Genomic DNA, 23,656 nt, shown 5'->3' on the forward strand with positions numbered 1-23,656 from the left:
AAAGGCCCAATCACCCATGGCTGGCCTTTCAAGGCTTCCTCTGACCTTGGATGTTGTTAGGGGCCATCCTGCTTCCTTTGCTGCCACCTCTGCCCCTGCCCCTTCAATTCTGAGCCCACTCTACCTGCCTATTGCAGAGACACTGGGGGAAACTGAGTGGTACCTTTGGTCATGACACCAGGCTCAAACCCCTGTATTGACCTGTCATTCATTTGTTAATTTTTTTTTTTTTTTTCCAAGTGGTGCCTACAGTAAGTACATCTGGCATCGAGGCTCTGGGATGGAGTTGGGATCACAGTCCAGAGGGTAAAGCACTCAAGCCACAAATCATTTTTGTCTCTGCCCCAGGGCCACAGCTTCAGTTCCCTGTGGGACATTTGTATGTCTGGGCCTCATTGTTACCTTCAAGTCAGTGTGTCCAAAAACCCAACTCATGTTGATCATATTAAAAATAAAAACCAAGCAGAAAATATCCAAACTCCACGGAGTGGAAGACAGGTATTCAAAGCAGGAGGGTCCTCAGCACACAAAGATGGAAACAGCCTAGATGTGCATCAGTGGACAAATGATCCCTCCCAACAATAAGAGCATTATTTGGCCACAAAAGGGAATGAAGCTCTGACACATGCTCTGATGTAGATGGGCCTTTGGAACATGGTGCTGAGTGAAAGAAGCCAGATGGAGGGCTGAGGTTGTGGCTCAGGGGTAGAGCGCTTGCCTAGCATGTGTGAGGCCCTGGGTTTGATTCTCAGCACCACATAGAAATAAAGGTCCATTGACAACTTAAAAAAAAAAAAAGAAAGCCAGATGCAGAGACCACAGGCACCATTCATATGAAATTCCAGAACAAATCCACAGCGACAGGAAGCAGATCAGCAGCTGCTTGGGGCCGGAGGTGGTGGTGGCTGATGGACTTCTTTGAGGGATGAGGGTGTCTTGGAGCTGGATAAAAATGATGGTCACAGTCTTGTGAATGTACTTTTTTTTTTTTTTTTTGGTACCAGGGGTGCTGGACCACATAGCCAGCCCCTTTAATTTTTTTATTTAGACAGAGTCTTGCTTAGTTGCTTAGAGTCTCACCAAATTGCTGAGGCTGGCCTTGAACTTGATCCTCCTGCCTCAGGCTCTTGAGTCTCTGGAATTACAGGTGTGCATCATGATGCCAGGCTTGTGAATGCACCTAATGCCACTATGTTGTATTCTTTAAAATGGTTGTTGATTTTGTATCATGTGAATTTTGCCATAATAATAATAATACTCACTCACCTGCTCAGTGGAGGCATCTGCCAGGCTCCTGTTTCCTCCCCTGGGACATCTGAGCCAAGTGTGAGGCTGCTCTGGCAGATCAAGCTCTTCCCCCTCTGCCCTTGTCCTGGCCATGCCCTTGTCACCTCCTGCATCTGCCTTGGCTGCTGTCCCTTCCAGGATGAGTGTGAGCTGCCTAAAACTACTGTGGACACAGGAGCAGACTTGTCTGTGCATTTTTTCCCCCAGGCACTGCGGAGCCTTGTGAGAATGGAACAGTGTTCTGCATCGGGCCTTTCTCAACTCTCATTGTCCAGCCCAGGTTTCATGCTTCTGTGATGACTATTGCCACCATTAGTGTTGTTGTTTTAAATCACTTCCAAAAGGGAAGGCTCAGTGCCTCTCACTTGCAGTGTAACTCGTGTTTCCAGAGATGCTAACCAGGAATGGAGATGGTGGATGTGAGGGTTTCTGTGAAAGATCGCTAATGAACAAAAGAACACAGACTTGCAATAACCTCTCCTAAGTCGTCATTGACCTCTGCCTCCTGGTGACTGGAAATGGGGAGATCTATGAAAAAGTGATGTATGGTTCAAGGCGGGGCAGTGTTTATGCAAAGCCCAGAGATTATGATGTGGCTGGTTGTCGTGGCAACAGAAGATGTAGTATGTGCTTGACTAGCTCTGGAGCCCTGCCCTCCTGAGGCAAGCTGGAGGTGGCCCCCACATGGCACCCTTGGTGCTCCTCCCCAGGCCGTGTCCATGAGTGCCACCCTGAGAGTGAAGTGCACAGAGACGTCAGGCATGTGGTAGCTCCCAACTGGAAGAACTATGTGCATTTCAGCACATGAGGAAGCTTGAAGCTTCTGTCAGTAAAGATGGTGTAGGTCAAAGGCTTTGTAGAAATGAATCACCTGATAATGCTCAGTGGTCATCTTCATGACTTTCCTGGGCAGGCTGGAGGGTATGATCTGGAAGCCCAGGTGGAATCTTTACCCAAGGGGAAGGAATGTGGATGCTTTTCATCGCAGCCACCATCTTCACCCCATTTTCTTTTTAAAAAAATTTTTAAATTGATTTTTTAAAAAATAGATGACAGCAGAATGCATTATAAATTTTATTATTACACATATACAGCACATTTTTCATATCTCTGGTTGTATATAAAGTATGTTCACACCAATTCATGTCTTCATACACGTACTTTGGATAATGATGCCCATCACATTCCACTCTCATTGCTAATCCCCTGCCCACCTCTCTTCCCCTCCCACCCCTCTGCCCTATCTAGAGTTCGTTTATTCCTTCCATCCTCCCCCTCCCTACCCCACTATGTATGAGTCAGCCTCCTTATATCAGAGAAAACATTTGGCATTTGTTTTTTTGGGATTGGCTAACTTCACTTAGCATTATCTTCTTCAATGCCATCCATTTACCTGCAAATGCCATGATTTTATTCTCTTTTATTGCTGAGTAATATTCCATTGTATATATATGCCAATTTTTTTTTTTATCCATTCATCCGCTGAAGGGCATCTAGGTTGGTTCCACAGTTTAGCTATTGTGAATTGTGCTGCTATAAACATTGATGTGGCTGTGTCCCTGTAGTATGCTGTTTTTAAGTCCTTTGAGTATAGACTGAGGAGAGGGATAGCTGGGTCAAATGGTGTGGAACCCCATTATTTTCTAGAGGAAGATCCGCCGTTGATAGTCTTGGCAGTGCCTGGCTTGGTTTTGCCCTGATTTGCATATCTGTTTCACTGGGTTGAATCCATTGTCATCTTTCATTTTGGGATGGGCACCACGACTACTGGGTTGTATATGTGACGGACATGCAGAGAGGGGGTTGCAATAAAGACAGTTCATCCAAAGTTGTGCTGTCAACATGGCCTGGACATGTGTCTTCTGGACATCCTATAACACTCTTTGCAGAGTTTGATAGATGACAGTCTTGCCCAAGGAGACTGCCTTTCAGGGGTACAGCAAGTGGAGGACGTCATTTCTGGGATTTGTTATTTATTTTGGTGGTTTTAGTGGTATTTATGTCTGCCCAATGGCAAAAAATAATGTTTTATTTTCATTTAGGCATGATTGTTCCTTTCCATTTATTTGTGTTGTATTAGCATTATAACAGCAACGGAGTCGAAGGGTCTTCACAACTTGGCTTTTGGTACTCAGCACTTTGCATTCTTTCATATATACAGGCTCCCTTCTCCCCCTATGTGTGTGTGTGTGTGTGTGTCTGTGTCTGTGTTAAAGTCTAGATATATCAGCTGGGTGCAGTGGTCCATGCCTGTAATCCCAGCAGCTTGGGAGGCTGAGGCAGGATGATCAAGAGTTCAGAGCCAGCCTCAGCAACTTAATGAGGCCCTAAGCAACTCAGTGAGACTCTGTCTTTAAATAAAACACACACACACACACACACACACACACACACACACACACACACAAAACCACCTGGGGATGTGGCTCAGTGGTTAAGCACCCCTGGGTTCAATCCCCCCCCAAAGTCTAAATGTCAGGCAAGAGAAGGAAAGCATTTGCAATTTTCTGGGCTGAGTTATTCTGTGACTTTCAAAATGATACTCTAAAAAATTTTTAAATGCATTCATTCATTTTTTAAAAAAAAATTTAGTTGTAGATGGACACAACATCTTTATTTTATTTATTTATTTTTATATGATGCTGAGGATCAAACCGAGTGCCTTACACATACTAGGTAAGCACTCTACCATTGAGCCACAACCCCAACCCCCATTCATTCATTTTAAAAGCATCTTTCCAATGTAGGCACTGAATTAAGGGCTGGAGATTTTGCAGTGAGTGAAGCTTGTATCTGGGGAGGGAGAGAGTGGTCAAAATATGTTCTGTGGAGCAGGCCACGATTAGCTTGCTGCAGGTTCCATGAGAACAGGAACACAGGAGGTGAGGGGAAGCCATGTGGGGCAGGTGCTCTCCTGCACAAAGAAGGTGACATTTGGATGGAGACAGGAGATGGTGGCACCTGGGAATAGCAATCCTGGCAGGGGGACAGCAAGCACCAGGACAAGTATGGGGCTGTGGTGGGCTTGTCTGTCCATGGGAAACTTTCCATTCTAACTCAGGTTGGAGGCCCTGGGAGGAGTTAGTAGAGGTGAGACAAGATGTGTCGGTGTTGGGGCCCATGTGCATTTAGATCTGGCCGCAGACACACAGGCATTTTACGTGGCTGGAATGTGTTTGGGTTGACCACACACCTGCTCTTCTGTCTGACCTCTCCTTGCATCTCTGGGCTTCCCTGAGGGTTGTTTTTTTTTCCTGCCAACAAATCAGCTCTTAGTGTTTTCTGGAGCATGGGCCTGTCCGTCACGGATTATCTATTTGTCTGAACATGTCCTTCTTTGCTTTCATTTGAAGGCATTTCCCCTGGGTGTGGAATCCCAGGTTGTCCACTATAAGTAACAGCAGCAGCAGCACTTTGTTGAGGTCCCTGTCCTCCCTCATGTCTGTGAGCTGCCCTTGATGGATGCGCGGGACTCTTGAGGGTGTTACTTTAATCTCTGATGCCACTTTACGTTTTTCTCTTTTTGTTCCCTTTAGTTGGCCTGAAGTGTGGGATTTTGTGCATGGGCTTGACCCTGTGGCCCGATGTTTATATGTATGTTTCCAGAAGCACTAAGATGTCTTTGCTTTGTCTACATTTTTTCCCCCTAAAAGTTGAAAAATCAATAATCAGGGATATTGCAAAAATGCCTTTACCACTCTCACAAAAGGCAGGTTTTCTGGGCACAGAAGCCAGGTGGAACTGTGGTCCCTGGGGTACTTACAGCCCTGACCTGTCCCTGGAACATCTGTGGCCTCACTGACATCCCGGTCTGGGCCCCCTGTCAAGCAGTCTGAGCTGATCTGATACTCAGTTCCCAGTAGGCAGCCTGATGCTTCTCCTGGGAGGATTTTTGGAAATTCTTATACCTGGAAATTCTCAGAATAGAATATTATAGAATATCCTTATTGACAGTCTGAACATTCTGTGGTCCTCTCAGCCATGACCCTCAAATTCAGGTCTGAGGATTCTTTCTCATTCAGGATGGAACTTTAAGTGATCAGATGTTGAAACTCTTGGACTGTTTTTGTTAGATATTTTATTTTTTTTTCTTACATGTTTTCTATTTGTCTTTTTGGCTCTTTCCTTGGATAAAATATTCCCTGATTTATTTTCCTACTATTATATATATTTTTAAACATATATTTTATATAAATTATATTAATTAAGAATGTAGATGGGCTGTAGCTCAGTGGCAGAGCACTTGCCTAGCATGTGTGAGGGACTAGGTTTAATCCTTAGCACCACATAAATATAAACAAATAAAGGCATTCTGGCCATCTACAACTACAAAAAATATTTTAAAAGAAAGAATAAATGAGATGTGTATGTGCTTATATTATTTCTTTTTAAAGGAAGTTTCCATTTTTTTAAAAAAGATTTTTTTAGAGAGAGAGAGAGAGAGAGAGAGATTTTTTAATATATATGTACATATATTTTTTTTTTTAGTTTTCGGCGGACACAACATCTTTGTTTATATGTGGTGCTGAGGATCGAACCCCGGGCCGCATGCACGCCAGGTGAGCGCGCTACCGCTTGAGCCACATCCCCAGCCCAAGTTTCCATTTTTGTACTAATCTATTAATATCCAGTGGATAAAGTTATCTCTTCAAATCTCTCTGGGCAGTATATAAACAAGACTTTATTTTTTTTGAAATTGTCTTCTCTGTCCTAAATTTATTTCCTCCCAGGGCCATTTTTTTTTTTCTTTTCATTTATCCTGGTCTTTATTCATATTGAATATTTTCCTCAATGTCAAGAAATCTTTGTTTACATTTAAGAATGAATCAATACTCTTAGATTCTAATTAGATTAAAAACCCAGGGCTGGGGATGTGGCTCAGGCGGTAGCGCGCTCGCCTGGCATGCGTGCGGCCCGGGTTCGATCCTCAGCACCACATACAAACAAAGATGTTGTGTCAGCCGAAAACTAAAAAATAAATATTAAAAACTCTCTCTCTCTCTCTCTCTCTCTCTCTCTAAAAAAAAAAAAAAAACCTTAAAAGTGGAGACAGTTGGGGAAGTTTCAACACTGACTGGGTATTTGATGATGTTAAGGAATAAATATTAAGTTTGGAGGGTGGAAATGGGTATTGTGGTTTTGTGTGTGTGTGTGTGTGTGGTGCTGGGGATTGCACCCAAGTCCTCACATGTGTTAGGCAAGTAATCTCTTGCTGAGCCTCCTTCAGCCCCTGTGGTTAGGTTTTTTTCTCCCACATGTTTTATTGGTCATTATAGTTATACGTAATGGTGGGATTTGTTGTTACATATTTGTGTGTGTGCACAATATAACAATATATTTTGCCTCTATCACCCCTTAGCTTCCCTCCAACCTCCTACCTTTTTGCATCTTTCCTCTACTTATCTCCCTTTGATTTTCATGAGACCATTTCTCTTCCTTTTTCCTCCCTAGCTTCCACATATGCGAGACAACATACAAACCTAGACCTTCTGATTTCGCTTAATATCATGGTCTCTCGTCCCATCCATTTTCCCTGCAAATTATATTATTTCATTTTTCTGTATGGCTCAATAAAACTCCATTGTGTATATAGACCACATGTTCTTTATCCATTCATCTGTTGATGGATAGGCTGGTTCCTTAATTTGGCTCAAATTGTGCTGCTCTATACATGAGTTTGCATGTACCAGTGTGGTAGGACGACTTTAATTCTTTAGGATAAATACTAAGGAGTGGGATAGCTACGTCATGTGGTGGTTCTGTGTCTAGCCTTTTGAGGAACCTCCATGTTGGTTTCCACAGTGGTTTTACTAATTACAATCCCACTAACAGTGTAAAATTGTTTGTGGTTATGGGTTAGTGATACATATTGAAGTATTTAGTGAAATCACATAGTTTGTGAGATTTTCTCCAACAGTGTGAGTGTGAGTGTGTTTGTGTGTGTGTGTGTGTGTGTGAGAGAGAGAGAGAGAGAGAGAGAGGGAGGGTGAGGGGAGGGAGGGAGGATGAGGTGGGAAGAGATGGGCTCCATTTTGATCATCACTGAGATTGGGTGATGAGCACTTGGTGATTCATTGTATTTTTCCCTTCATTTTTACATTTTCTTGAAATTTTCCACAATAAAAGGTAAGAAAGGGAACCGCAGGATGTCATGGGGGCCGGCTGCTGGGCTTGGTGCTTCCGGCTGACCTTCATGGCTTGTGCTCTACTTGTGGGTTTCAAGGGGCAAGTCCTTCCCCTTCCAGAGCCAGGGGACTTTTCATCTGCATGTCACACCCACCCCTGGACCTGCTGGCTGTTTCCAGGAACCCTTTGAAGCCTCTTAACATCTCTCCCATCTTCTTACTTGTGGCAGATTTACGTATGTGCATATTTTAAGGTTACTATCATTCCAGTGAGTGTCTGGAGGAAGAAGACGTGTGTGTCACCCACTTGCCATCTTCTTTTTGAGAGTTCCATAAAATATTTTTAAATGACTGCATTTAAAACTATGCAGGTGGTGGTACCCTTAGGATTTCCTGGTTGGGCATTTGGACCCATAGGTGTATAAGGTGACAGTGAAATTGCTGATGGGGGTGTGTGCTGGCCAAGATCTGTCCCTGTGAGTGGGACAAGCTGTCTTTCCCTCTGCCAAGTTGAGGGGGCTGACATGGATGGGTCCGAGCCTGACATGTGACAGATGAATGAGGAGAGGGACTTGGGAACAATGTTGGTTCAGAGACCACTGATGGCTGCCCCATTTGGTGCTGGCCAGGTTTGCTCTGGCCTATTTGGGAGTCATCATACGTCTCCACCGCCCACAGGTCCGCAGTTGATTGGCATTTAGCAGGATCTCATAACCACATGTCCTCCGTGAGACAGCCATGTTTTTGCCAGGAGGCTCTGGGGGGAACAGCTGTGGCTGCAGAAGGGCTGGGTCCTGCATGAGGTCAGGTGAGCAGGGAGATCTCAGATGCTGGGCAGCTTTCTCTGCTTTGGGTTCTGGTGTGACCTCACCCTCCTGGGTCTTCACCCTGGCTGGGTGATTTGAAGTAGGTTAAATGTTTGGAAAAAATAAATAGTTTGCTCAAAGGGAGGGTGTTTGAAGTCAAGATAGGAGATTACGCACTCACTGGCTGGAGCTTGTCCCTCCCACGAGCCCCAGGATGTCTGGGCTCCTGGCACTGGATACCTCAGCACCTTCAGTCCTTTACTGGCAGGCTCTTGAGCCATCAGAAGGCATTAGGGGGTGGCTGCCAGGTTGACCTTGAGTCCTTCCACCACCTGACCTGTGAGACTGGGTCACCAAGCCCTGTGTCTGGTGCAAGACTTCATTGTGCTCCTAGAATAGCATGCGATTTAAAACTTACAAGTTGCTTATTTCTGGAATTTTCCTTTTAATATTTTCAGAATGCAGTCCACCGAGTGTAACTGTGGGTAAGACGGGTAAGACTGTAGTAGATCTCTTTATGGAGATCTTACCACCACTCCCACCTGGGCAAAGCTCAGGGCAGAGTGGAACATCAGGGCTTGGGGCACAGGAAGGTGCTGCAGCCACCTGGTGCAGGGAGAGCTGAAGCGCAGGGGAGGGTCCTGGAGGTGGTATCTGGAGAACCCAGAGCAACAGTAGGATGTCAGAGAGGGTGAGGAGGGATCTCAGAGTCCACTGGGTGGCTCACAGGCCTGGTGGCTCAGGGCTGTGGGACTCCTGTGGCCTCTCCTGGCCTCCATGTTCATGCATAAGGCTGGGGCGAGTGGCTTCCTCAACTGAAGCCCTTTGTGGAGGTCCAGGGGAGGATGACTTTGCATGACCTTGAGCAGGGCTGGCCTCTGCGGGGTGTAGCCTCCAGCTGTGTTGATCAGTAAGTTTTCCTCTCACCGTCATGGAGGCGTGGAACCTGAGAAGGGGGTGTCAGTAGGGCTGTGCTCCCTCCTGAGGCGCCAGGGGAGGACCTTTTCTTGCTGCTCTCTGACTTCTGGTGGCCCCAGGTGTTCCTTGTCTCAAGAATTGTCACTCTGACCTCTGCCTGTGTGTTCATGTGGCTGCTTTTCTGTGTCCTTTTGACTTATTTCCTGTGTCTTATAAGGACATTACCATTGGATTGAGGGCCCTTTTCAAATTCTGGATGACCTCTTCTCAATTCTTGCCTTAGTCACAGCTACAGAAACCTATTTCCTAATGAGGGCCTGTTCTGAGGTTCTAGGTGAACATGAGCACTCTTTAGGCTGTGATGGTGGGGCACTGCAGTTTTTTATTTTTGGGTGCTGGGGATTGAACCCAAGGGTGCTTTACCATTGTGCCACATCCCCAGCCCTTTTCTTTTTAACAATCTTGCTGAGTTGCTGAGGGCCTTGCTAAGTTGTAGAGGCTGGCCTTGAATTTGCAATCCTCCTACCTCAGCCTCCTGAGCTGCTGGTACTACAGGCATGTGCCATTATACCCATCTGGCCCTGCAGTTTTAAATAAGTAGTAGGAGGCCTCACTGAGCAAGACCTGGAGGTGGTGAGTGGGAGCCATGTGGAGATCTAGAGGAAGGGCATGCCAGCAATCAGGATAGCAGGTACAAAGCCCTGAGATCAGAGGGAGCAGCAGCTGGCTAGTGTGGCTAGAGCAGGGCGAGGCACCCGCAGATACTTCCCAATGTTTATTGTGAGTCAGGTACCAGGGTATGGGATGAGCAGAGCCCCTTGTGGGGTCTCAGACACTGAATTGGTAGCCTCAGACTTGAGAGGTTGCAGGCCAGAGATAAACAGTGCTTACTGTGTGAATGAACAAGAAGTGGCCTGGGGTGAGGGCACTGTGGCTGGCGCAGTCATCCAGCTTGGAACAGGTGGACTTGGAGATGCCCTTGAAGTCCATGCAGGAGCCAGAACCCAGGAACGGGGTGGGGCCGCGTAGGTGTCTGAATTGGTCAGGGGATATATGTGGCCAGTCTGGAGGAGACATTCTTCAAGACTAGGAGTCGTCAGATGGAAGTCATCAAAGGTGCTTGAGGCAGGGGTTTCTGGCAGTGGTGATGGTGACCAGGAGCTTGTGAGATAAATGGTGGGTCCCTGTCCTTGTCCTTGGGACCCCTAGAGACCTTTCCTCCCATGTCAACAAATTCCTAGGGTTTGGCTATGTCCTGACCATGTTCTCACCTCCTTTCCCCATTTCTTCTCCCTGTACAGGAAGAAAACAGGCAGATTCTGGCCCGGCAGAAGTCAAACTCGCAGCCAGAGTCCCACGATGAGGAGGTGTCGCCGACCCCCCCAAACCCCGTGGTGAAGGCCCGCCGCCGGCGAGGGGGTGTGAGTGCCGAGGTCTACACAGAGGAGGATGCAGTGTCCTACGTCAGGAAGGTGAGGGCTCAGCCTGGGGCTCTCACACACCAGATCCCCAGGGAACCCATGGTGCCTGGGGGCCCTGGTTTCCTATCTGATTACAGATGGGAGGGGAGACGTGGTCACCATCAGGACTGGAGTCACATCATCTCTACCAGCATGAACTGAGAGCGTGTTTATGGGTTGAACTTTTTGGGGAAGTGTCTCTGTTTTAGGATTCTGACCGGCTTAGGGAAGGACAAGACTCACCAGGGTGGCTGAAGGGACAGTATGGTTCTGTCCTGCTGCAGGCCTCTGGTGTCTCCTTAGGACACTGATCCCGACATACCCAGGATCATCCTCATGACTTCATCAAAACGTCCCCGTCTCCAGAACCTTGGTGGTTAGGGCTGGAGCACAGGAATCTGGGCCCCAGTTCAGCCTGAGGTGCCCTTCTGAGACAATTCAGGGACACAGAGGGTATAGGCAGCGCCACTACCCACCACCAGCACCTTCTTCATCTTGCAGAATGGAAGCTGTGCTCTCTGTGTGGTCTCCTTCCTAGTGCTTAATTCTTTATGATCAGATCACAAAAACTAGTAAAAGTATGATTTTTAAAATCCATCAGACACCTTCCATCCATGGTCCCCCCTCCAAAAAACAAACAACAAAAAAAACCCAAAAAACAAAAACTCCTCAGATCTGTAATCTAAGCACAAGAAAAAGCACAGACAATCCCAAGGTGGGGATGTGACCTGTATTCATCAAGCAGGGGACTTCTGAGGGATGCCACAGGCAAGAGGGGACGGAGGAGGCAACACCACTGAATGTTGCTGGCCAGGGTCCCAAGGCAGGGGAAGGCCGTCTGAAAACTCAGGAAGTCAGAATCAGGGGTGGAGTTCAGCTACACATTGTGGACCAGGGCTGGTTCCAAAGTTGTGGCGAATGCACCTGGGTGAAGTCAGATGCCGACAGAAGGGGAACCCAGGGGTGGTGTCCAGTGCTGTCCTCACAACTTTTATGTGAGCAGAATCTGTTCCAAAATAAAAAAGATGCTTTTTAACACGTCTGCTAGAACTGTAGGGGCTCACTGTAACCTCGGTCCAGTCTCTCAGAGGCATCTCTCAAAGGGCTACGTGGTGTTGGACATCCTGTGCACCTGTCCCATCCAAGCCTTCCAGGTCTGCACCACAAGCAGAGGGCCTGCGTCGTGGCTCCTCATTGTTGGCGGGAGAGGGGGACGGCAGTGCTTTCCATTCGCTCAGGAACCCCTTGGTCAGCACATGGATCCAGAGCTCCTACAGGTGGCTCTTGAATCCCCATGGGAGCAGAGGCCCAGGGTGCTGCTGATGCCTTCTTGCACTCCTGGCCATGGCAGCCCAGATGTCTGCCCGCCCCATTTATCCCCTCTCTCTTCTCACTGTGTCCTTTCCTCCTCCCTGGGTCAGCATCACAGTGGGTACACTTCCAAGCACGACTGAGTTGTCTATTTAAGAAATATTTTTTGAACCGTGTGCAGTGGCACACGCCTGTAATCCCAGTGGCTTGGGAGGCTGAGGCAGGAGGATTTCGAGTTCAAAGCCAGCCTCAGCAAAAGTGAGGCACTTAGCAACTCAGGGAGACCCTGTCTCTAAATAAAATACAAAATAGGGCTGGGGAGGGGGCTCAGTGTTCGAATGCCCCCGAGTTCAATTCCCTGTCCCTCTCCCAAATTTTTTTTGATACTGGGGATTGAACCAGGGGCACTTTACCACTGAGCTTCATTCCTCAGCTCTTTTTTGAGACAGGGTCTCACTAATTTGCTGAGCCTGGCCTCAAACTTACAATCCTTCTGCCTCAGCTTCCTGAGTTACAGGTGTGTGCCATTGCATCCTGCAAGTTTTCTAATTTTTTTTTTTTTTTTAGCTTTTAAAATTTTAAACAACTATTTATTCTTTCGTTTGTTTGTTTTTGCTACTGGGGATTGAACCCAGGGGTGCTTAACCACTGAGCCACATCCCCAGCCCTTTTTCTATTTTGAGATAGCATCTCATTAAATTACTTAGGGCTGAGGCTGGGGATGTAGCTCAGTTGGTAGATTGCTTGCCTCGCATGCACGAGGCCCTGGGTTCAGTCTTCATCACCACACACAAAAAATAATAAAAATAAAAGTAAATAAATTAATTTAAAAAGTTGCTGAGGCCGGCTTGTCTAACCTCCTGAGCGTCTGGGATTACAGGAGTGTGCCCCTGTGCCAAGCTGTGTTTGTTATCTTTTTAAAAATCCAGTGAGATGAAAAGACGGTAACCTCACAACTGGATGTCATAGCGTCTTCCAGGTGGCTTGAAAGTCCAGCAGAGCCAGTCAGCAATGATCCCACATTCTAGATGGTTCCTGAGCCTCCTCTGGGGCCATTTCAGGTTCTTTGTCTTTTATTTATTTTAAACAATTAAAAAATTGTGACATACTCATCAAGTTACACACTGTGTCTTTTTGGCATCTTCTGAGAGCAGCCCCACATGAGAGGCTGAAGAGTTTGATTTCAAGCCATGTCACAGCCCCAGGGCCAAGCAGGAGTCTGAAGTCAACTCTGGCACCAGACCCTGTGCCCTGGCTTCTTACTCTCCTTGGCTTCCTTGCAGGTCATTCCCAAGGACTACAAGACCATGACTGCACTGGCCAAAGCCATCTCTAAGAACGTGCTCTTTGCTCACCTGGACGACAATGAGAGAAGGTAGGTATGGTGAAGGGCTCGGTTCCTCTCTTCTGCGGCAGCTGCTCTGGTCCCACACCTCACCTCGGGAATCACACCAGTGCCGGAACCATGGGCTCCCAAGGCAGGAATGACTTCTGGAAATACTGTGCTGTGTGCCCCTGGTCCTGCTCAGGAGAGGTGTCTTATCCCTGGCAGCGCCCCACTGACACCCTCAAATCCTAGGCCTGGATGCATGACTCCCACATGGTAAGCCGGTCCTGGAAACATACTATGGTACCTCTTTTTGCCCTCATCATACAGGGCTGGGGCTTTCTGGGAAACTGAGGTGGTGCAAAGACGCCCCCCCCCAAACCCCAATTCTTGCAATTAAGTCAGAAAGACTCCAGACATGTCACTCAGAGCCACAGGCAGGAGTTCATTGAAAGGATAAGAAAAAGAAAAGGAGATACCTCCAAGGAGAGAGAGAAGAAAGGGACAGCATGCCTCTCCTGCCCCCCCCCCCCAGTTTTATTGGAGATCCTGAAGAAGTTTCCAGAGAGTCCTATCCAGGTCCACCTCTTGACATTTATTTGACTTGATAGTAGGATGACATCAGACTTTCAAGTCCCACCGCCATGACAACTCTAGGTCACTTTGGCCCATGCTGACCAGTTTTAATTGGATTCTTAATCACAAATTGTTACAGATTTTATGGCTAGGAGAAATTATCCTTATCTCCCTGAGTTCCGGGATCTGGTTTGTGTAAAGGGTCACAAAAGTGTTCCCCTCCAGGGTAACTTGTGTTCCTCTTATCAACATTATTTTGGGCCTGCATTTCTCTGGCAGATAACAGGTAGTTTGCTGAGGAATGTGACATATCCTGTCTACTTAAGCCAGGCAGGGCTACAGGTAAATTGCTTTTTGGAAAAGAAAGCATGTGGGGGTCAGTCCTGTGGGCCAGGATTATAGAATTATTCCCTTAACCTCGTGTTCCCACCACTCTTACTCACACCTGTTTGTCCCCTGTTAGGCTGACTATTCCAGCACCTTCCATATGCTAGGACCTGCCTGGCCCTTGCAAAGATGGACAAAAATACATACCCCGCTCTTCCATTTGTCCTTGGAGACCCAGTCCGTAGTACTCAGGCCAGGGTGGCTGAGTCTTGGTGAGTAGGCAGGAGGCCAGGATGTTCCAAGAAGAGGAACTTGTGAGCTTGAGGGGTTCAAATGCTGTGGTTGGGAAGTTGATCATAGAAATCCTTGGAAAACCCAGAAATTTTTGATAAAGCAAAAAAGTTAATATGTCCCCTGACTCCAGATAATCCCTGGAGCATTTTGGGACCGTCTTTAGGGTTACTTTCCTGCACACACCCTCTCTCCACGGACCTTCACAGAACAGAATCTCATTCCATACACTGTCATACCTTGGATGTCCTGAATCTCTTTCTCTGTCAATAAAGATATTTTAGTGTTTTTTAAAAAAGTCAATTTCTACAAAATTGCTACACTTTAGCTGCCTTCCTACGATGGCTATTTGCATTTTTAATATTATAAACAACCATTTGATGACTGGGTGGTCATCATTGAGTTCTTGTCCATTTATTTCTTCAAAATAAATTCCTTGACAAAGATCAAAGCGTGAATAATATTTTAAAATTTACTTCTTTTTTAAAAAAATATTTTTGGTAATTCTTCATTAGATCAACTGATCACATTTTATTAAAAGTTCCAGACAAAAATCCAAATAATATACAATATTTAAGAAAAGACTTTTTGTTCTACTCCCCAAGGAACCACTAGTAGTGGGCTGGGATGGTCCTTCTAGACCATTCTCTGAGTTTGCATGCATCTCTCCACCTAAGCTTACATGGGGACCGACGGTATGGTACACACCAGTAATCCCAGCAACTCAGGAGGCTCAGGCAAGAGGCTTACAAATTTGAGGCCAGTCTGGACAACTTAGGGAGGCCCTGTCTCAAAATTTAAAAATGGGGGTGGCTGCGGATGTTGCTCAGTGGTAGAGCATTTATTTATTTAGCATGTGTGATGCTTAGGTTAATTCCCAATACTACAAAACAAAATAAAAAAATGAAGTATGCATGTGGGAATCCTTCACCCAACATCAGGACATGCTCGATGTACCGAGCTTTGAACGCTGTGCTTGGTATACTGATGATGCTCTAGGAGGCCTTCTAAAAGTGTAGATGGATCTCATTGTCTTTTTTAGCATTTGCAGTGTTCCTTTGTGAAACTGAATCAGAGTTTTTTTCACCTCCCCCTTTGCCAAGTTCTCCTAGGTTTCTGATTTCTGATGTTACAGTGTTTCCTTGAAGAGCGAAGCACAGAGTTTTTACACAGCAGACTTTCCCAGAGTGGCTTTGGGTCCAGGAGATTGGACTCTCAAATCCTGGAGGGTTGTGTGCAAAGGCTTTTATAAAGTACATTTTTGCAGTGTTTTCACCCAGAATGGCCAGTGGGCGGCCTGCAGGAGCTCTGTGTAGGGCTGAGATTTCTGACCTCTCACATTGCTGTAGAGAATCCCCCTCTGCCCACTGCTCCTGCCAGCTTGGTCCAGAGTGTCCTCTGACCCCTGAGCTTGAACCCCTAAGCTTGGTCCACAACAGCTGGTGTAATATGGTGCAGGGCTGTGGTTTAACCAGTCTTTGCTGTACCTGTGACTGCCAGGGTCCCAGGAAACATTATAGGGTGGGGACTGTGGCACTGAGGGGCAAGGACAGCATGCAGCCTTGTTCTCTTGTGCTTTTTGTGTGCTAGAAGGGTCCACATGTGGCCAGTACTCATGAGGAGCCCATGATATCCCCACCCTAGAAGTTATTTATGTTCAAGGAAACATGGAGTCATTTTCTCTGATTCCTGGGTTGTGCAGCCTCCTTGGAAGTTTCTGAACAAGGTAGTGTCCTGAGCTATTTTGCTTAGGGAGAAGGGTTTAGGCTCAGAGGTTTTTTTTTTCTTCCCCTTTTTTGATGGTGCTGGGTATTGAACCCAGAGCCTTGTGCATGCGAGGCAAGCACTCTACCAACTGAGCTACATCCTCAGCCCTAGGCTCAGATTTAAAGAAGACTGTTCAGCAAGATTCCCCATCACTGGAGGCCAGGGGTGACCTCCCACCCTGAAGGCCTTTAGGCTTTAGTGAGGGACAGTAAGGAGGTAGTCCCCCCAAATATACTCATGACCCAACTCCCCTGGGCCCTGGGGATGCCTCCTACATAAGCATGAAAGGGTTTTGCAAATGTGACTAAATCGAGGGTCTGGGTGGGAGATGTTCCTGGATTCTTCAGACATATTTTGAAAACTGTCCCATGTGTCCTTGCTGGGGGGGAGATGGGGAGGGGCTGGGCAACACACAGAGGAGGAGGATGTGGGCCCACACAGGCAGGGTGGGGCACTGTGGCCTCGAGTCACAGAGGAGCCACAGGAAACTGGGGGAGGTGGGAGGGTTTCCCCTAGAGCCGCTGGAGAAGCATCGCCCTGCCCACACCTGGGTTCCTACCCACTGATTCTGATTTTGGACATCTGGACAGTTGAGAGGAAAAAATTCGGTTATTTTAAGCCCCAGTTCATAATACTCAGGGCAGCCCTGGTCACCAGGGCTAGGTGACTAAAGTGTTGTATCTATTTTAAGTTGAATTTAAACATCCATTTACAGTGTAAGTTAAGTTTAGATTTTGAATGGGTGATACATTCACCTGGGTAAAATTTCAGTAAGTGTAGAGTGAGAGCTCTCATCTGGAGACTGCCTGAGGACCCTTGCTTGACCCTGCTGGGCCTCCCAGGACCCTCTGTGGCCCCTCTGCACACAGACCCAAGGGCCAGGAATCACCTGTTTCAAAGCTCACTGTGGCACAGACCATTGGTAATGAAACTTCAAGTCCTCAGGGGAGGGGAGCTGAGTGACTGGGCCCAGGGTCTTATTGGCCCTGCTAACTCACTTTTATTTGGGGAGGTAAATGCTGGGGAATCCAAGGGAACTTAACCACTGAGCCACATCCCACACCCTGTTTTTTTATTTTATTTAGAGAAGGGGCAGAATAAAGCAGAATAGAGACAGGGTCTCACTGAGTTGCTTAGTGCCTTGCTTTGGCTAAGGCTGGCTTTAAACTCGTGATCCGCCTGCCTCAGCCTCCCATGCTGCCACCATGCCTGACCTAACTCATTTTTGTGCCAAATGGAAGGAGTCACCTCTGGATGGCCAAAGCATGGTGGGCACTTCAGCTGACTGGGCCACCCCAGTGCCATGCCCTCTCGCATAACCAGGCAGCAAATTCAGCCCAGTCTTGTCCTGGTAGCTGAGAGGTAGGTGGCAATGACACCCTAGAATTGTGGGAGGGGGCTCGCTGGATGCAGAGGAAACAGATGGCTTGATGAGAGACTGTGCTTTCAAGGCTGGCCCTAGGAGGAAGCGCTCTCTCAGGGCGTGTCGTCTGTCTCAGGTCTTCTATTTTGCACTGAGGAAAGCTCACTTTCCATATCGAAATGCTGGGCTCCTTTTTCTGGCGACAGTCTCTAAAGAAGCAGGCGGATGGCTCAGGACCTTTTCCAGAGGGAGTGGTCAGGGAGGCACTGTCTCTTGACCTTTCACATGCTGTCTCCCCGTGCAGCATCCAGAGCCTTTGCTTTTTTTCCAGTATTCTAGAAGCTGGGCTTCATGGCTCTGTCTCGCCTTAGCTGTGGTTTGGCAGGTCCAGCAAAGTTCCTTCCAGGTTTACGGGGTGTCTGGCACGCCCTGATCTCGGGCTGCCTGCGGCTCCTCTGCTTCCCTGCGTGGGCAGAATAAAGAAGAATATTCCTTACAAAGGAATCCTCTTTCGGGCGAGCACACCTTCTTGCCTAACGACTTTGCCCTCCTAATTTAGATTCAAGACAAACCCATTCTCATGGGCTGGGTGATTTTACTCTTGTCAATTTATAACGGTGTCTTTTTACATTGCACCAGAGATACTTAAGCTTGGAAAAGGGTGAAGATTATCTTTAATTAAACCCTCTATTTAAAATAAGATAATGCAGAGTAGTTGTGGGGGGAGGCTGATTCTCCCAAGCTTCCTGCTGTCTCTTGCAGGATGTCAGTATTTCCAGTCTAGCCTTACTGAAGGCTCTCGGCAGCCCTCTGCATGGTGCCCCGAGGAGCATAGGGTGAGCTTTGCAGCCTTTGTACCCTCCTTGCCCTTTCCCAAGGACACATGGTTCACTGGAAGCAGAGCCAGGGTTCCATCCTGTTGTCCAAGAATTATCAGTATGGGGGTCTTCATGTCCCAGGGTGAATGGTAGCTCCAGGGCACGGGGTCTGGACTGGTGGGTGTTGGGGAAGAAAGGGAATCAGGAGAGCCCTGAATACAGAGTATGGGGCTGGAGTGGAGCCCTTACACACACATGCACACACTTACACACATAATTGTGCATGCACACACAATCTCACTCAGACACCACAATTTAAGGTGTGTCAAGACATCTTTTAAAAGGTGAGAGTTTTGAACTGCCGTTTATGAGTTTAACTGTGAAGTCGTTCTTTGTGCCTCAGTTTCCTCAGGTGTCAAATGAGGGTGATAAAACCCTTGAGGGTTGGGGTGAGGATGTAATGCAATAAAGTCCATGTGTGTTATCATCACCATCATAGTCGTTATCATCTTCATCATCATCATCATCATCATCGCTGTCATCCGTCACATCGCCATCACCACCATCTGATCATCACCATCGCCATCACCACCAACTGATCATCACCATCGCCATCACCCTACTCACCACCATTATCATCATCATCGTTGTTGTCATCATCACCATTGTTATCACCACTATCATCTTCATCGTCATTACCTCTACCGCCATCATCATCACCACTGTCACCGTCATCACTATCACCTGCCCTGTTAGGTCCCTGGGAGGTCATCTTATCTCCTATCTCAGTGTAAAGAAGAGAGCTCCAAGGCTCCGTAAGGGGAAGGCCCTTGTCCCTGTGCCAGGCCACATAGCAAGTGTCCAAGCTGGGACTGGAACACAATACCCTGGGCCTGCCCCTTCACAGCCCCTAACAGTCACATGGCTCCTAGGGAGGGCCTGAGGATGGCTGACAGCCTCTCACTGGGTGTTGACTGTTAGCAGCAAGAGTAGATTCTCACCCCTCCCGTAGAGGCCCTGGGCAGTTAGTTCTTGGCTGGGACAGGAGCAGCCCCAGGAGTTGGCCCCTGGGGTGCTTGGGAGTCCTGGGATGTGTCTGAAGCATCTGTTTCTGGCCTGGGAGGTTGTACTTCAGGCCCAGGGGAAGGAGACGGGGGCCCCTGGGCTCCATCCTGGCCCCTTCACAGCTGCCCTGATCGGGGTGTCTCTAGAGGGAACACCATTGAACCCCTGGGAGCCAGGAAGTGTGCTAATTAGGCAGCATTGCCTGGGTTTGCACTGTGCATTGGGCCCTCGGCCGGGACCTCTGTAGGAGCTGCCAGATGGGCAGGCAGGTGAGGGTGTCTCGCTCTGGGGCGGCTTCCCTGGCAGCAGCTCCTGCTCTCTGCTGCTCTAATTAAAACAGACCTCTGGCCTGAGTGCAGCACCACTGGCCACACAGCTGTCTCTCCTGCTATCTGTTGCTGTCTCTCTTCCTCCCACCCGCGTATCTTTGTAGTCTGTTTTTTTCCACAAATTGGCTCCAGGCCTTAGGTGATGGGAAAAACATACTGTCTGCCCAGTCACATGCAGCCTGAAGGAGCTGTCTCTTTGCTGCTCTGAGCCTTTTTGGTCCCTTTTCTCCAGCCTGTCTTGGGCTTTGGGACTTTGTGCTTCCCTTTCAGGCAACATTCAAAAAAACAAAATTTGCATTTTGGAAAACGCAGGGCCTCATCTGAGGAGAAGATTATTGGCTTGAACATGTAAAAGATTTGATTTTCCTCTGGCACAAAGCCAGGCTTGCTGTAGACAGAGGTTAATAAATCTTCAGTTTTAGAGGCCAGAATCCAGTGGGAGGCCAAAATCGGAGCTCTGGAGCTGGCATGGGATGATGGGTCTGTCGCCAGTTCCTGGACCATCTTCCTCACCTGCATCGTCTTGACGGGGTCTCCCCACTGCCCTCTGAGGCTGGCTTTGTGGGACAGATGAGGCACAGAGAGCCTAAGCAAGCAGCCCAGGGCCACAAAGCTGGGAAGAGAGGAGGCTGTGACTTGAGCCCAGACTCTCGGCTGACCTGTCTTCCCCCCATGAGTGTACATAGCTCATTTCCCTCCCAGAGGATAGCAACAACCTTTTGAAGAGAACAAGAATTTTCTAAGTGCTCAGAATTTTCCAGGTGATGGAGCTGTCGTGTGGATTGGGAATTGTGGCACATGTTCAATCTCTGTGAGATTCTCCGTTTGAAAGGGCTGCCAGGGTGCCTTATATTGAAGTGCAGGAGACGGTAACAGTGTAGTCTTGTGCTGCATTCAGTTCCTGGGTTTGGGGTGAGAGGAGCCATGGAGTACCCTCATCCTGAGGACCACCTGGCCTTGGCTGTGAGTCTTACCCATGGCCTTGCTTCTTTGATACTTAAGGTTTTAAAACTTCCAGAATTAAATGGTGTGTACGTCTCCAGCATGCCAGAGACCCCTTTCCCAGCCATTCACCTTTTTAGGTCACATGGGTTGGATGACAGAGGCCCCCACTCCCACCATATGGACCTCTGAGTCTAGAGAAGGTGTGGGTGATCGACGCCTGTTGCTGAGAAAAGACCTCTCCAAGTCCATCCAGGCCTCAGGCTGCAGGGCCTGGACCCAAGGCCAGGCAGACCCTCTGCAGGGTGCCCCCTGGTGGTGGCTGGGCCACTGCGCTTTTCTGGGGCAGGGGGTGATTGGCTTTCAGACTCTGGATCCTTGAGTCTCAGTACCTAGAAATAGCCTAGTTGCTACCAGTAGGGTGAAGAATTCACCAACTGGATGGGTGTGAGCTGGCTGTAAGGAGAGGTCTGGAGAGAAGGTGGCAGCATGGGGAGATAGGACACGTCACTTGTCCACTGGGCTGTGTGCTAAAGACAGCACCTCCTCAGTTATGTGGACCTTCCTGTTCCCATGTGTCAGGCTCAGTGAAAGCCTGTCCAAGGTCACACAATTTCCTTGGTGCCTAGATCAAGCCTCCTGATGAGTATGTACGCCCTCCTCCCGGCTCCCTGCAGAATTCGAAAAACACTTGAATTTGTAACTCAGTCTTGGATGGTGCTTCCCAAGACCCATGCAGGGACCATGAACCTGGCTGAGAGCTGTAGGGACACAGCCCCATGTGCCTCATGGTGACCTTGGGGGATGTGTCATGAGAATGTCATCCCCACTCCAGGTGGGGAGTCTGACTCCCAGAAAGCTAGAGGGGGCCCCCCCAGCTTTGTGGCCAGCCAGAGTGTGAACCTGGCTTGATGGCTATTGTGCTCCTCTACATGTCCCCACCTGGGATGTGGCCATCTCTCCTGACAGGGAGGCCCCTCAAGTAGGGACCAGTATTTAAAAAGTGAATTGTTCCCCTGTACTGGGGGTGGTCACATGGGACATGTCCATTGGGTGCTACAGGACCACCGAGGGAGAAGTGACTGATTCTCCCCTGGGAGAGGGAGCTTTCCGCTGTACCTTCAAGGATGGGTGGTTTTCCAGGCAGAGCAGGGAGACGTTCCAAGGGAGAATGCTCATGCTAAGGTTAGAGGTTCTGGACAGGTGCCAGGTGAGCTGGGAGTTGCGTCGGTCACCCAAGGAGTGGAGCTGAATGACAGGGGTGCAGCCTGTGGCCAGGGCTGCTCAGCAGGAAGCTGCTGTTTCTGGAAACAGAGATGCAAGGGGCAGACCAGAGCGGTGTGATATGTCTGCCAGTCAGAAATTTCTGGTGCGTTCCTCTTGGATATCGTCTCGTGTCAGCCCACATCCTCCCCTTATTCCTTTTGCAGACATCTGTGCGCTGGGCTCACTGGGTCCAAGGGACGGTTTCACTTCTGAAGGATGTGTCTGGAAAGCTTGCCCTGACTCCTTCTGACCCAGCTGCGTGTTAGGAGTCTGTTGGATCAGCCTCGTGGCTCTTGGGCCTGTCTATTAGGGAAATCACATCTCACCATCAGGCCGGTTTCTGGGCTGTGCCCTGCTCAGGAGCCCTTTTTAGAAGGACCCCGTGCTGAGACCCGGGCTCTATCATTGCAAATTTCTCATCTTTGAAGAGGGGGCTGCACTGTTGACTGCACCAAGCCCTAAAATGGGAGCTATCCTGATGGCTGAGTTATTTCTTTTCTTTTCTCTGTCCTCCTCCTCCTCCTCCTCCTCCTCCTCCTCCTCCTCCTCCTCCTCCTCCTCCTCCTCCCCCCCTCCTCCTCTTTTTTGATACTAGGGATTAACCCTGAAGTGTTTTACCATTGTCCCACACCCCCAGCCCTTTTTAGTTTGAGACAGGCTCACACTAAGTTGCTTAGGGCCTTGCTAAGTTCCTGAGGCTGGCCTTGAATTTGCAATCCTCCTGCCTCAGCCTCCTGAGCTGCTGGGATTACAGGCATGCGCCACCGCACCTGGCTTGCCTGGGTTATTTCTAAACTAACAAATTCAGGCTGTGATTAAACACATTGCACTTATTTTCCCAAGTAGCTGCTGGTCTTCTGACCTGGTCTATGACACTTTTACTCATGCAGAAGTTTTAAATTTGTTCTGTGTCTTTTCCCTAATTTTTTAAAATGTGGTTAAATGTGTATGTCATAAAAAAATCCATCACTTTAACCACTCCTAAGTGGAGAGTACAGCAGCATCTCCACTGTCTACCCCCAGTCCTTCTCATCTTCCTCAGTGGAGACAGCATCCCTTAGACGTTCATTCTCCAGATCCTCCGCAGCCCTCGGCTCCCACCATCCAACTCTGTACCCATAGAGCCAACTGCTCTAGGGACCTCTTTGAGCAGAATCAGACAGTACTTATCCTTCACTGGGTGTCGCCCTCTCTAGGTACATCCATCTCTAGTCTGTGTCAGAACCTCACTCCTTGTTATGCTGAGGATACTCCTGAAGCCTCGCTTAGATTTTCATCCTGGGGTCTGGTGGCAGTGGAGGGGTTGGGGTTCAGGTTTGGTCCTGTGGAGCTGAGGGGCCTGTAGCACCTGGGGTGGAGGCCCAGTAAGCTGTGAAGAGTCGCCAACCAGGAATCCCTGGCCTCATATATCCCAGCTTAGCTCTTTCAGTCAATGGTGTCTTGAGTTTCTAGACTTTTGAATTCTGTAGCCTCTTGTTTTAAAATCTGGGGAACTAACATAGCATAGCTAACTCTGTGTCTGGGCAAGTAAGCGCTGCCCTCTGCATTCACATCATTTCCTCAGAGTGGGTGAAGAAACACCAAGGAGGCATTGAGGACAGAGCCTGCGACGTGTGCACCTGGCTTTCTCACACTCGCCCCCTGCCCTCTCTTTCCCACTTGGCCTTACCTGTGACAG

The 23,656-nt window shown here is 48.3% G+C and overlaps 1 protein-coding gene and 1 non-coding gene across 2 annotated transcripts in view; one reads left to right on the plus strand and one right to left on the minus strand.

Annotated features, from left to right (window-relative positions):
• Prkar1b (protein kinase cAMP-dependent type I regulatory subunit beta) overlaps positions 1–23,656 on the plus strand; it is a 136,558-nt gene that overhangs the window by 29,765 nt on the left and 83,137 nt on the right. The window contains exons 3-4 of the mRNA XM_076840190.1: positions 10,438–10,608; positions 13,191–13,282. Of these exons, the coding sequence (XP_076696305.1) occupies positions 10,438–10,608; positions 13,191–13,282 (263 nt within the window). The remainder of the gene's footprint in view (positions 1–10,437; positions 10,609–13,190; positions 13,283–23,656) is intronic.
• Trnaa-cgc (transfer RNA alanine (anticodon CGC)) lies at positions 16,226–16,298 on the minus strand. Its single transcript has one exon. It is a non-coding gene; the product is annotated as a tRNA-Ala (tRNA).

The sequence above is a fragment of the Callospermophilus lateralis genome, chromosome 19, assembly GCF_048772815.1.
Source record: "Callospermophilus lateralis isolate mCalLat2 chromosome 19, mCalLat2.hap1, whole genome shotgun sequence".
Classification (NCBI taxonomy): domain Eukaryota; kingdom Metazoa; phylum Chordata; class Mammalia; order Rodentia; family Sciuridae; genus Callospermophilus; species Callospermophilus lateralis.